Source organism: Conger conger, chromosome 4 (genome assembly GCF_963514075.1).
Source record: "Conger conger chromosome 4, fConCon1.1, whole genome shotgun sequence".
In the NCBI taxonomy this organism is placed as follows: domain Eukaryota; kingdom Metazoa; phylum Chordata; class Actinopteri; order Anguilliformes; family Congridae; genus Conger; species Conger conger.
In genome coordinates this window covers 21,802,376-21,817,625 of record NC_083763.1, presented here as the reverse complement: position 1 = coordinate 21,817,625, position 15,250 = coordinate 21,802,376, and the positions used below count along the sequence as shown (strand labels likewise).

General features: G+C 39.0%; 1 protein-coding gene across 4 annotated transcripts in view; it reads left to right on the top strand.

Annotated features, from left to right (window-relative positions):
* The window catches only part of palmdb (palmdelphin b), a 37,547-nt gene extending 22,303 nt beyond the window's left edge, over positions 1-15,244 (top strand). For 3 of the 4 annotated variants that reach the window (XM_061238231.1, XM_061238233.1, XM_061238232.1), the window contains 3 exons: positions 9,948-12,069; positions 12,249-12,337; positions 12,470-15,244. In XM_061238231.1, coding sequence (XP_061094215.1) covers positions 9,948-12,069; positions 12,249-12,337; positions 12,470-12,553 — 2,295 coding nt within the window. In that variant the 3' untranslated portion in view covers positions 12,554-15,244. Of the gene's footprint in view, positions 1-1,384; positions 1,466-9,947; positions 12,070-12,248; positions 12,338-12,469 lie in introns of those variants that run through there. The other variant, XM_061238234.1, reaches the window with a different exon arrangement.
* The last annotated feature ends 6 nt before the right edge of the window (positions 15,245-15,250 follow it).

Sequence of the window (15,250 nt, the reverse complement as noted above, 5' to 3'; positions counted from 1 at the left end):
CTAAGTAATGTCTTGATCATAGATTTTTATATGCACCAGATACAGCTGTTGACTGCATGTGTATCCTAAAGATTTTACTGAGCTCAAGTATAGGAGTGAACCAGCATCATTTCTAGAGTGGTCAGAAAAATAAATTAAGGTAATTGGTTGGAACAAAAACCAGCTCGCAGACCAGCTCTCCAGGACCAGAGTTGTAAAGCTGCTATAAAGCTATCCAGGTATTAATCTTATTAGACTTGATGGATTTCATGCCTCTTGTTACCTCAAGACAATTATAGTTTCAGGATATTCCCTTGCTGTGCTTTATTACATAGACTCGCTCCTTTTCGCTGAGGAGTAATATGCTTAATTATTCATGCATTATTCCTGTGCCACTGAGAGCTCCCTGTCCAAACAGAAGCTGGGGAGTAGGAGCAATTTCAATCATTTCTACTGATATCAAAATGACAGGGATTTATTTAACACACTAAAATAGTTTATTTAACACAGAGAAATAGTGCGCTTTGAGATTTTACTAGACATGCTTCCTGTGGATATTCCCATAAAATCACTGTTATTGTCATTGTAACAATACAAGTAATAAGAATGACAATATTCATAAGAGAAATATATTATCGTTATATATTTGTATATAAATAATGAGTCTTCTGAAACGATCCTTAGTCTTCTTTGTTATCACTGTAAGGATATAATTAAATTAGTGAGCTCTGGTTTTCTCAAGCAGTGAGGTCCATCTGAATTATAATACTCATACATTTTGAGATGCTGTACTGTATAATGTTCCTCTTGTGTCTACTGTATGGTACTGCATACAAATTGCACATCCAGGGTAATACATCATGCAGTGACAGTGTATTTAGGTCATTTATGTAATTGCAGAAAATATTGTATATGACAAATGAATAAATGAATGAGCACTTCCTGTCTACTCTATAGTAAAGAGAAAGACACACATCCCCTAACTGTAGACTTGTAGTAATGTTATGAATTCCAATAGTTCTCTAATCTCTGCTTTGACGATAATTTTATTTGAGGAAGAAATCATTATGTAGTGACATTTCCTTACTGTAGTTTAACATCACTGCTTCTGACTGATGTTGTTCAGGTAAAATCAGCAAGATCTGGTCTTAGGTGATAATGACTCCAAATATACAGTTAAAATCTTTTTCAAAGTTTGTATTTTTGTTCCCAGTTTTTATGTTACAGTATTGTGTCCCAGCTACTAGCATGAAAGAGCGCCCTTGCAGAAATATGGAAATAAAAACAGAACCGCAGGCTTCAGTGCTTGCTGGTTTGTGTGTGTGCGTGTATGTGCCAGAGTGTGTGTCTCTGTGCACAAGATATGCTGCTCTGCCATTGGTTGATCCTCACACATTCAATCAGCGTTCCAGTCGCAGTGGCAACTGCGAGGCAGAGAATCCGGCACGCAGCGAAAGAGCCAGCTGAGTTTCATCGCTGACAGAAGGTAGGATGAGAAGCACAGCAAAAACTGAAAAAAGTTTTTAAATGATTTTCTAGAGAAGCGATTACTGTCAGAATAACCTTGTTTACTATACAACAGCAGAATGCTGTTATGTAAGTGTTGTCAGAAGAAGACTGTGCCACACTCTACCTCCTTGGCAGATGTCTGTTGCCAAGAGGGCTAAACAGAATAGCCAGGACAGAGGCTGGGAGATTAGGAGATGGAAGTTCATGCAGAAATTCGATATTGAATATGTGCACGCCGCTCTCTGTTTAAGTGTGTGGGTGAAGGTAGCAGAAAAACTAAGATCGGTGCCAGCTAGAAACAAGATAACAGGCAGGGGGAACTATGGGACTGTCTTGATATGCAAATCCCACACTTTGGTAGGATGTCAGCACTTTTCATGCAATATTCTGACTCTGGTTAGGAGGCACAGGAATTGGTTTGAGAATAATGTATTGCTGTAACGTAGATAGTATGCTGAAATAAATGCAATGTAACCTGACAGCGTGTTCTTGCTATGTTTCTCCTGGGTTTACTGTTGTACAGCCAAGGTTGTGAGATGTTGTTGTTCTGAAAGATGAAAAAAGATCGATCTGTGTCGACAGTAATTTGACGCGCGTTTCCGAAAAGCACACAACTGCAAAATTAACCAATTAATGTTGTCACTCTGAGAGGTACGCCGGTGCTCTAATTGCACCCTGCGATAAACAATCATCTGACTGAATGCGAAAGTGACCCTGAGGTGAAACAACGCTTTCCTACTGATGAGATGTGTACTTTGTTGTGCAGCAGGTGGCAGAGACAGCTGCACCTCTGATTAAGGCTGCGTTCTCTCAATTATGTCATCTGTGTTTTGCCTTCTGATGTCGATTACGCTTCCAATGGCAGAAGATCTTATCTTTCTGAGTATAATAACCCAGATTTAATCCACCAGAAGGAGCAGTTTGGCATTTATTTTAAGAAAAAAATATTTTAGCATGAAGTACTACTCAACGATTTCTGTTAATTTCAGTACCCGGCAGACTCACAATGTTGTTAATCTGAAAGAATTTAGAGTAAATTACCACTCAAATTTAAGGAAAAATTGTCACTGGGAAGAATCTGGATGTCAGTATCTTGATGTGTTCTGCACCGATTATACAGGGGTTTTCAGCAAGGCTCTTTAAAAGTGTTATCAATATCAAACATATAATTGAATCTGAATGCATTCTGTCATACAACGAGGGAACCCTGGAGATACTATGTCAAACCTGTGTCAATCCGTGTTAAACTGTATGTTACATTCACTGGAAACCTTGATCATACATTCCCCTTATACCACACCCTCCAATACACACATCAAGCTAAATTGGAGAGAAGGTATTCTTATACAGCAGGGTTTATTCATTTTCAAGGGCCTTGATAGTGTTCATTAATATATATATATATATATATATATATATATATATATATATATATATAATTAAGTTATTTTCACAAATATACTGCATCCTAATTTCAGCAACATTTTTCTTCAAATGTTAATTCCCTTTTCCTGCTGGATCAACGTGCTCTATACTGCACAGGAGACGTGAAAAATATAGCCTTTGGAGGCTCAGTGCTTTTCACAAGTGTTCTCTTCCTGTTCCAGCTAGCTCTTGCTTTTATTGAATGATAATCCCCCGCACTGCTCTTGTCTCTTTTCAAGGTGTCTGCTCATATGATTCACCCAGCATTATTCCTCCGTGAAAATCCTGGAGATGCTAGCGCAGATTCTACGCCAGTGTTTTGTCACCTTCTATGGCTTTGCGTGACTCACTGGGCGACTTATAAAGCCTTATGACTCTTCGGTAAAATGAGGTCTGGCAGAGGTTATAAGCGCCGGCAATTTGGGACAGCTCACATCTCAGTAATGATGTTGGGTGGTGCCTGTCATCTCATCCCTTGCATGGCAATCAGTCTCAGGCTGTTGAAACAAGACCTGTACAATCATTGGAAAGTGGAAGTACGTCCTCGGCCACATAGTGACTGCACTCTTAAAGTGCGTGGGCTAAAATGGCCACTTGACGGGCTCTCTGGAAGCTAGGTATCCAATCTGAAGTCTGTGTTCCTCAATCGTAGAGTGCAGGAAAATAGCATGTCTTCCTGTTACAGAGAGAGAGTTGTGATGGAACCACAGCGTTAAGCTTGCATGAGGTAAATTACATTTCAGTGCCATTTATATCAATACTTTTTTTAGTCTACTTGAACTCGAGACAAGACAGCCTTCCCGTAGAGATCAATATCTGCCAAAACAAAAATCTGTGTGTATCCCTCAGCAGCTGTGTTTCTCGTATAGTTACTTAGAGCATACATTTTGACTTGGAAATGTATGTCTTTTCCAAAGTCGATGTGATATCCCTCTGTCAGGAAACTGGGAAAATATATCACTTCAGTCTGCTTCATTTCTTTGCTGTATAATCATGAATGCTGCGGAATTATTTAATGCAAGCGAAAGGTTTGCACTGCTGATGTCCACTTCCAAAGACCTGTCCTGACAGTATACGCATCAAGTGAGCTTGATAAAGTATTGTGCTGTCAGGGTTGCCATGGTGCATTGAATATTAAAATTGTTTTTTTTTTTCTCAGTTTGATTGGCATAATGAAGAAGCAAAAGGCAAAGATAAATTGTTTGCATAACTATCAATTATTTTTCACTTAAGCGTGAACTCAGCTATGACATTTTGAATCTTCCATTTGTGCTTATGCAGGAGGAACAGCTGAAATAAACAGCCTCTTAAAAAGCTGTCAGGGAAGATAATGCTTTCAAGGCTATGAAGCACAACCACTAGCTCACTTCAGAGCTCAGTCCAAAAGCAATACATTTGTAACTAAGAAACCTGGATATTCCTGTTATTGGAAATGCTATTTCTTTCAAGCAAAAGTGTTTAGTAATATCATCAATTCTTAAATCGTTATGTTAATTTATTTACTCAGTTTATTACTTATTTGAGATTAAAATGGGCTTCAAAGTGTATTTAAAATGCTAAATGAAATTCTCATTGCAAGCTCATATCATTCCATGAACCCTGAATATTGGCTTGACATCTCCTTATCAGATCCTTTCATTTCCATGGAAGCTGACACTCTAATCCAGGGAATCCACTAATGACAAGTACACAAATTAATTTACTTCCATAAAGCCCTTCTAGTCCTATGAACTGATGGCAAAATATCATCAGGGGAATTTGCCAATAGTAAGCCAATAACTGTCAGTAAAATGTGTAGAGGAGAGGAGAGGAACACTAGATTGGATTATGTGGTTTGCGACCGCTAACAGACTGTGGAGCTCAGACAAGCCAGCACCGGCTGTTCTATTGAATGTTCCATCCCCTCGTGTGAAAGGGAAGGGCTCTGAATGGACCGTCCTTTAGAACTTGGCAGGGGGACACATGATGACATCACTGTCAGATTAGCCCACAAACAACTGAGAGATAGATGCCCTGCTCAGCTCTGTTGCTGGCTGGTGCACGGTGTGTGAAGAGGAGACACCATTTTCGATCGCGGTTGGGTGACGAGTCGATGGGTTGACTGACCAGAGAGCTGTGGGAGCCTACAGGTAGAGGTTATGCGTTTGTGACTTATGCACGCAGGCTCTTTCTCTTTAGAATTGGGAAGCTTTGCAGGAATTTTCTCAGAGGTAAAACATTTGCACCAGCTTATGTAAATATTTAAATCCATTAGCATGGGAAATTGCCAATTCACTTAACTTTCTGTTGCCAGCCTACAGTTGGTGACCGAATGCTGTTCATTTTACACGTAGTGCATGTTTGCTGCCAATGTGATTCTTGCTTCGGTTGTTTGGCAATTCTTGCGAGTAGTGAGAATAATCATGTCTTATAACAGCAGGGGTTCCTTTTATTGATCTGGCCTGTGACAATGACTGTGCTGTCTTTTCCCCCCTGAAATATCCTGGCAACTCTTTTTAGCTGTTGCCAAGAAAGTTGTGGCAAACTCTTTCAGTATTGCAGCAAACTACTGTAAAAACAGAAGTCAGTTGTTATGAAAAAACCCACACCCTAATTAACAGCCTTGGTGAAAATGGATATTTAGTTTTTTGAATGTTTGTATTTTGAGAATTACTGGCTCATTCCATGAACCCTTGTATTAATGAAATGGGATTAAACAGGACAGGTACTTGTTGTGATGTCTGTGCAAAATGACATAAAAGTATGTTGCTGAATTATTGAACTTGAATTACTGAACTGAATTAGAGGGGAAACACATTTTATTAATTAATTAATGATGCTCATAAATAATCAATAAAAACAATGGTGATTTCTTGCATCTGTTTTATCTCTTGCTAGGTGTGTTAAATTAAGCTCATTTAACTTATCAAACTATAGTATAGACTGCCGAGGTAAATCGTGCAGTATGCAGGGTTTCATAAGACCATTTTTCTCAAATAAATAGTGTAATATTAAACACTAATGTATTTATTTGAACATAAACTAGGTACATAATAATGTATATATGTAATACAGGAGCTATAATAATCTGTAGATTACAGAGTGATTCAGAGGAAATGGGGCACGTGCCAAGGTTGGCTTAATTGCGGAACTAACATGATTCTTTTTCTGCTAGAACGCCAACTCATATTGTAGATGCTAAATTAATGTGACTGTTTGTGCTTTACATAGAACAGCATTTTAATCCGTTCTATTGGCTGTGAGGCCCAGCCTTTATTAAAACTTGAACTCTTTGCTGAGATCATGAGAAAAGGTATGGCAGACCTGATAATGAACCGATAATCCTGTGATAATGGTGTAACCGTCAGCTCTGCCTCTATCCCCATGTGGTCTTGCTGCAGTGTCGCCTGTGGAGGCACAGGGTTGGGGGAGGAGGAGGGGGGTGGTTGTCACACCCACAGGTACTTGAAGTGTTCTCGTTTCCTTCTCGACAGCAGCAGGGGCCAGCGCTTATTCGCTGCAGGCACAGCGCTGCACAAGTGTGGGCACAATATTAAATCCTGCAGTCTTACATAACAGGACCATTTAATTCAGCCCGGATAGCTGTTCTGCCTGACTACACGTAAGACACTACCGTATTTACTACTAAGCGCTGAAATCAAACAAAATTATTTTAATGACATCCTCAGCGTGTGATTTTCTGATTCCCCGGAGAACAAGCTGGGTTGAGTGGTTCTGATAGAAAGCCGGGGAACCATTTCATTAAAAGGTTGACTTGGCATCAGTACGAGCAACAATCTTTTTGTGCTGGTTTTGCATTTGTTTTGTGCTGAAGTGGCTTTCAACAATGCTGCAATTTGCCAGATTCCAGAGAGACATTACATGTGAGCATGTCATTGTACATCAAATTAACCAAAATAATACACTGTAGGCTGGCATGCTTCAATCAATCATACAGACTGTAGTATCTCTCCTTTCATACGCCATTCACCGGAACAAAATAATGTCTGAATGGAGGTGTTCCAATGAATAAAATATATAATATTCCATTTCTAAGCTACTTTACATTATATTCTGAACCTGTGCACTGTTTACATAACACTCCAATCTGAAACTAGAACTTTTCACATTCTACATCACATGGGACAAAACCTTGTTTTGGCTGAAAGTTGCAGATTCATAGTGTACATTGTGTAAAAGTAATACTAAAACACATTGGTTCTGAGGTTCATATTAGCCTGGAAAACAAGAATCCTCTGAAATAATACCTGTGTTCAAACACGAGCAGAAAACACTCTTCCAATACCCCAAGTGAACTTGTTAACTTTTAGTGTAACAGACTATTTCCAGCCCCATCAAACATTCTGGAATTGACTACTTTGAAATGTCAAACTGGCACATTCTCAGATTGGCTAGACAAAGTGGCACAAGTGTAGGACTGTTTACTTTGTCTAATGCCAGTGCTGCTATGGCAATAAGCTCTACTGGGTGGAAGCGACACGGTAACAGGATTCCCATGACATTCAATGATACATTTTGCATTGAGAAGCACAGCATTTGCATTTTCTTTTGCTGATGTGTGAACACAGGGTAATGTATTATGCACTGATAATAATGAAGCAATGGGTGGAGGGACATTTTTTCTGCCTTTTTAAATTAGATTTTGACAGTGTTTTAAAAAAAATTATAAATCTGTGAAAACCTGTATACTGTCTTTGTCAACACGTAACAAATTAAAGGTAAACCCTGAATAAGTGGGGAAACATAATGAATGCAGATGCTTCCATACAGGTGTACTGCCTGATACAATTAAGCAGTTAACATCCTATTATGCTCTGTGGCATGACTAAAAATTCTGAGCAGGCTCAGTTGACCTCCATTTTGGATGAAGATGGCAGGAGGAAAGCATCTAAGTGACTGTGAAATAGGGTTCATTATTGGGGCATGGATGACAGGAGCTTCAGTTACAAAAACAGCTCAACTGGCTAGTGTTTCAACAGGAACAGTGACTAAAGTGATATCTGCATTTAGATCTATGTGAAAGACTTCAGTAAGTAGGGTCAGAAATTGCGAACGAAAGTGTACATTCAATGAGTGTGATGCTTGTGCATTAGTGTGATATGTAAGGGAAAGCAGGTGACTGAGGTGACTGAGAATGCCAAGGCAGGACGTCAGCAAGAACAGTCCATTGACAACTACATATTATATTATACATATACCTGTATTATAGTACAGTAGGTTTGCAATGCATAAACCTCTCAATACAAAGAGAAATGCATAATTGATAATTCAGGTCAACATAGGCACTGGTCTATAGACATGTGGGAAAAAAGTGATGGGGTCAGATGAGTCATCCTTCACCATATTCTCGACAGCATACACCAAGAAGGCTGAATGCTCAACCCCTACAGTGAGGGTCTGGTGGCTCTGTTATGCTGTGGCGAGCATTTTCCTGGCATGGTTTTGATCCATTTGTCCCCTTAATGGAAAACACCAACATTTTGGGAAATACACCTTTTTTCCGACTTACACAGACAAGATGTTCAATTTAATTTTCATTTTTGTGCATTCACTGGTACTCAATTAACTTGTTAGCTTAGCATAAAGACTTAAAAACCTATAGGAGTCAGTAGCCTACCTCCTTCAAAGTACACCAAAATACACCTTACAGCAACTCCAAAGCTGTTTTATTTACACAAGTTATTATGTGTATTTGAAATACACGTGCGTGAAACACTGCTGCCACATGATTGGCTGATTAGGTAATCGTATGCCTAGTAGGTGAACGTGACTGGATACATCCCTCGGTGATAATATATGGTTATTTCAAACATTTCCAGTCACTTTAAAGTCTGGTTCCAGTGCCTGTGTGGATTCAGGGTGTCACCAGAGCAGCCGTGTGACAAAGTCACCAAACTTCCCTCCCTCCCTGAGCACAATATGTTTTTTAATGAAAACTAAATTATTTTCCAAAGCATGTCATTTTACATTATGTAACAATGAAGACATACATTATTATGTCCAATTGTGCCGACTTTCAACTGATGATCCAATACTCACATAGGCTCTATGAAGGTATGTCTATTGTAGTCTATAATGTAGACTACTTTCATCCAACTTATTTAACATTTAAATAAGTATAATAAAAAATAGTCAACCTACATTTTTCATTCAGCAAATATGATAATAACCGCACAGTCAAAGAAATGAAACTCGATTTTACATTTCTTTCCATGCCAGCTTCCTTTCCTTTGCTGCTGCAGAGGTATTACTTTTCACTGAATATTCTGAATGTACATATTCATTGTATGCAGTAATGATCTTCTTTTGTTCTATGGACAAAATCATGCAGCGTTTCTGAGACTCAATCCATGGCGAATAATTTTTTTCCATGTCTCATTGGAGATGGATTTTCATGTTCATTGTGAGCTTGATTGATCTTGATCACCTAATTTGGAATATGCTGTTGTGGAACTGAGAAATCTGGATATTATTCTAGCACTACATTTGCATACAACCAGATGCTACATAAATCATATCCTAATTATCCTAATTCATATTGTCATAATGTATTGGCTCCAAATAATTTCTGAGCACACTCAGAAAAAAGGAAGCATGTTCTTGTATGTAATGTGTCTCATGAATTGTGGATTGAATAACATTCCTTCTAATTTCCCACATATTACAGGAAGAAAGAAGAAGTCATGTCAAAGAAAGATAATGAATGAATGAATGAATGAATGAATGAATGAATGAATGAATGAATGAATGAGTAGCTGTTGTTTCTAAATGGACAGGATCAAGTGTATTATTTTGTTTAGATGTCACTTGTGTAGTATAATTCACTAGCATAATAAGATATACACCCAGTATGCATGTACAGGTATTGTCAGTGTATCAAATGATTTTAGGGGTATGAGAAGGTGATGAAATCTGTTGAAATATGCTGACAGAATGAGTCCAGAGAAGGATTTTTGTCTATTTTTAATATGATGGAAATCAAATTCCCAGTCTCCTCTCTTACTGACTAGATACATTTTATTTGGTTTTTGCAGATAGCCACAGCTGAGGTGAAACAGACAAATGGAAAGGAACTGAGTGAAGACTGCAGCCACTTTCGAATTCAGAAACAAAAAGAACAAAAAACCTCAATGGAGGCAATGGAGGAGGTAACCATGGAGACCAGCCAGCTATCTGAAATGGCCACAGTAATTGAATATAAAAGGGATTCTGTGGAGAAAGGTATTGTTGAAAATAAGGGCTTGATTGGAGAAGCTGATTTCTCAGATTCAGTAGAAATGAATGTGATGGATGACATTTTGGATGACTTACCAGAAGGAACAACTGGAACTGATGAACACAATACATTATCAAATGGGGACGAGACAGAGAATCATTTTCATAAAGAGGCTGCTACCTTAGAGACAGGACCAGACAATCTCGACCGAACGGAATCCATCACCTCCTCCATTTCTGATACACCTTCTAGCACAGGAAGCGTTTATGAAAATGATATGGCTCACAAGAGACAAGACCTTCCCAATGAGGAGATACCTGATAATGCCGTGTACACCAAAGATGATGCTGAAGACAACTGTGTCTATGAGAGAGCTGAACCTGAACCACAGGATCTCATTCTGGAAAATATCGACCAAACTGAAATACAAGGGTCCATCTTAGAGCAGTTTAACAGAGAGGATGCCTCCTCCGACATCTCCTCAGAATCATGCCTCGAGCTGGAAGACAACCTGAACAGCTGCTTGCGTGTTGAAATCGCTGCCGCTTCCTCCGACAGCGAGACCGATGAGAAATGGAGGACGATATTCTCCTCCTCTATTAATAGAGAAGACGACGACGATTACGATTTCTTTTTGGGCAACAGTCTCGAGCAGAGCGCCCGGGACCTTTTCATTCAAAAAAGTGACATGAAAGATGAGAGTCCCGTGAAAATTGAACGAAGAGTTGAGGCGGAAATCCCGGTAGGAGAAGAAGTCCTAGTAGAACCGGAGCACCTAACAGACAATGACTCAGAGATGCAGGAAGACCTCTATGATGCCATTCCCATTCATGAGTTTTCAAAATTCTCTGAGGACAAGGATGAGCTCTGTCAGGTCTCAAAAGACAACATGCAGCCAATTCACTCGGAGAAGGTCGACCCAAAAAAGAAGGTCCCCAATGACTACTGTGTGATTCAAGAAACAAAGAGCGAAAATGTCAGCACAGAGCACGTGGACTTCCGAATTGCCCGGAAACAGTGGCTGAAGATGGAGGAACAGACAAAATGCCAGATACAACAGCCGGCTGGCAAACAGGGCACATGTCAGGGCGGCCACAGCTTCATGTACACCCCGGTGCGAAACATCGGCAAGCCTAAGAAGGATCACGAATTCGAGAGTTTAGGCCTAAGGGAGTACACACAGTTCAGCCCATGTTCCGAGGACTCTGGCCTGGATGATTCCAGCTACAGGTCTCCTTTTGATGACCCAGAGACACCTATCGAAAGGGAAATCCGTCTGGCGATGGAACGGGAGGAGAGTCTCAGGCGGGAGAGGGGGATGGTTAAACCACCAAATGCTAATGAATGCACGCAGGATGTCTGCCCCGCCATTCTTCTTCCAGGTAAATTTGATAAAAGGCTGTGCCAAGATGTGGAGGAGAAGAGAAAGGTGTTTGAGACCCCGGACAGCTGCAGAATGCCAAAGTCTCCGAGTGTTAAGACACCATCCTTCATCATTACATCTTCGCCAACCAAAGGCCCGTTATACCATGATGTGGCAGCCAATAATATCATCATCCTGGAGCCCGATAACTGCCCAACCAGCCCCAGGAAAGGCCCCAAAGATGGTGGTGCTCTTTCCCCAGTGGCAAATAAATCCAACGAGTGGCCTAAAGAGACATCCAACCTCCTCATACTAGAGACATCCAACCTGATCATCCGCAGCGCATCTGAGCTCTGCTTGAACACTGTTGGGCAAGAGACCCAGCAGAGCACGTTCCTCAACAACCCCTTCTTCAAACTGCGGTCCAGAAGCACCCAGTCTCTGGTTGACCAGGAGATACAAATGGTCAGACAAAGAGAGGAAGAGCTGCAAAAGGAAAGGGCAAGTCTTTATTCAAAAGAAAACTACAGCACAGTCCTGGTGTCTCCAAATCTACTTGACAACTTTGACAATTCAGGTACGTGAATGCATTTTAATACCAGATGATGATGGCATAGAAAGATGTGGTATTATTTAAGCAGCATTTGCATTGCAGTGCTGACTATTATTAGTGAAACAATATCTACTCCTACATGTTTCCAGTCTCTGACTGGATGTGGAAATCAAGTCATTCAGCTTCTGAGCTCTTTTTAACAGAATTCCCAGTGAGATGCAAGTCTTCACCATCATCACCAATGAAAACTGCTCACAAGATGGATCGCTCCACACTCTCCTGTGAAACAAGGGTAAATCCTTTTCATCCATAATCCCTCATTCTCTGCAACAAAACTACAGTATTATTGTGAATAGGCATTCACATAAAGAATTGGTTCACTGGTTCACTCGGAAACAGTTATTCAGATGCCTCTCTTCCTTAGTTTCCCGAAAATTTCCCCGGAGGACGCCGCAAGAGTGCTATGGCCTTGCGCTGGGAGGCGGGTATGTTTACAAATAACGAGTGAAGCAAAGAAAACCTCTATATTTTCGCTCTATTTTATGAGAAATTACAAAATGCTGCAAAGTTTGGTAATGTATACAGTAAGCATAACATTTGCTGCTTGTGTGGTGCCATCCGCATATGGGTGATACATTGAAGAAGCAGATCATAGTATTGTGCAAGCGCCAAGAAGCCTGGATGTAGTGTTAGTCCAGTTATTCACTTTCTGCCTAGTGAGCATTTACTGTAAAGCGTATTTCAATGTACTGTCTTGGATAAAAATGTATTTATTGTATTTTCATAGAGTATTTTCTCCAAAAGTTAAAGATTTGTAATTTCCTTTGCATATGAATATAGCCAATCAGTTTGCAATTGTAAAACCATATATAAACACAGTTCCAAGGAATTACATTCCACTGTTATAGTTCATTAAACGAACATAGTTTGTCAAAATTGCCAAAATTGATTTATATTTCAGATGCATTACAAAATGGCAATTGAAATTTTCTTATTAAAAAAAAAATAATAATAATAATAAGACAACATGTAGTTGGACTAAATTTAAGAATAAATTTGACCCTTTTAAGATTGTAACATTAGAAAAAGTATTTCCTTAAATGAAGAAGAAGCACACACCAAGCAATTCATCATAATAATTCACCTGGTATTGATGTGTTCTAAAATTAGAATGGTCCCTTTTGTATTTTCTTAGCACTGACCTCTGCTTTCACATCCCCACCAATATGTAGTGCAGCCCTTTCAACATACCTTTTCTATGGAAGAAAGATCAGCTTGCTCTTTCTTAAGCATGGTCATAAGAAAGCATGTTCTTTTCCAATGCCTCTACTACTTTAGTTACACAGGCCTCTTGCAATGTAAGCAATCATAGTCTTCAATGAGAAAATAAAGAACTTGTGAATTTCATGAAGAGAAATCAAATACAATATGTAGGCGTGACAATGCAGATTATTAGTACCAAGGAAGCTGTGAAAACACCTACACATTTGAATTGCAAAATACCCCATTGAAGAAGTCGGATAACTTAGCTAGATAACTTATTAAGAACTTATTAAAAGAGACAAAGGGACAAAAGAGCAGAATTATTTACTAAAATGGGGAAATAAACACAGTGAAACATTGTTTCCCCTGTAGACTTACAACAGACTTACAATTGTCAAAAATGAGTTTTATTTGAGACCAAACAAAGCTACATTGTCAGAACCAAGAGGTCCTGGAGGCAATGAAAATGGCATAATACAAACTGATGCATACTGTTACTGGTGTCACAGTAAAAGCAGTTAATATGAGTAGGCTATTTCCCATTTGGCTACTGGTTCATGTCCCCTATACCTAGTGTTGGGTAGTAGTTTAAACTACTGGATCACAACATGTAGTTAATTACATTTTGCAGCAGTTTGCTGGTAGGTCAACTACATTCAAATTTCTGTAATGGTTGTGGTAGTTAATTACTGTTTTTGTCACATTGAGGTGTAGTCAATTACTGGAACTACAAACTACTTTTTTCAGCCAAATATTGCCTCCTCTCTTTCTTTTCACTCTAATCTTGGTTGGAGATAATTGCTTGTTCTCCTCATTGAACTGTATAATAGTTCTCTCCGTGTGCATAAACAAGGCATTGCCTGCACATGTCATGTTTGGGAAACATGATTTTAAAAAAAAACAAATATCAAAAAATGGCCACAAAGTAGTTTGAACTAATTTATTGTATTGTAGTTTTGCAAGCTACATTTGTATTCAGGGTAGCTTTGCGGTAGTTCAGGGATGGGAATACAAAAAATGTATCAAGGCAGTTTGTAGGGGCTGAAAGTCAGCCACACACATGCCCGCATCCATACATACACACACATTGAACAGAATGTGAAAATGTGTGTACATTAAGAAAAGACTAAAAAGAAAAATGATTATTAATTGCTAAAATTAATAAATATATTGAATTCTAAACATTTGCAGGCTAGAAATAGTGCACAGGGCAGAAATAGACCTGCAATTAGTTAGTATTTATTGGTGGATTATTTCCTCTGGATTACTCACTCAATGTGGTACTGTACATTACCTTACTAATGAGCAGAATTATGTCAGAATACTCGTATAATATCCTGATGACGTTGACCACCACAAATCAACAACAATTTTTTTTTTTACTTTCTTCAAATATTTTCCCCATTGAATTCAATGGAGCAATTGGCTTTCATTGTCATTGAAAGGGGAATTATGTGATGCCTGACATCACTTTGACTTCTTCCATTGGGAAATCATAGAACTACACTTATAGCATCACAGTACATATACTCAGCTCAATGAATGCTCAATGACCTCAGTATTTTCTAAGATCACACACATCTTACACACAGTTCATGGGTAGTGATGTCAATGAGGACAGAAAAAGCAGCTTGTTCTTTCAAAAAATGTGTAAAGCAGTGCTTAGACCAACACATTTACAAAGTCTTACATTTAAAATGTTGTGTATTTGTATGCTTTTCCGTGCAGCCATTTTTGCTTACACAATGTACTACAAACCAGTATTGCTTGCTTTGTATGAATTTCAAATATTTAAAACTGCGTGAAGAAATCTATTTACAGGACAGAAGTATTGAAAATGGCTTCTTTATGAAGTTTATCTTTGGGAGGGATGGAAGTTCTTGTATATGATGCAAGCGTCAAAATATTTCAAAATAAAGATATATGGACAAAACAAGGTCTC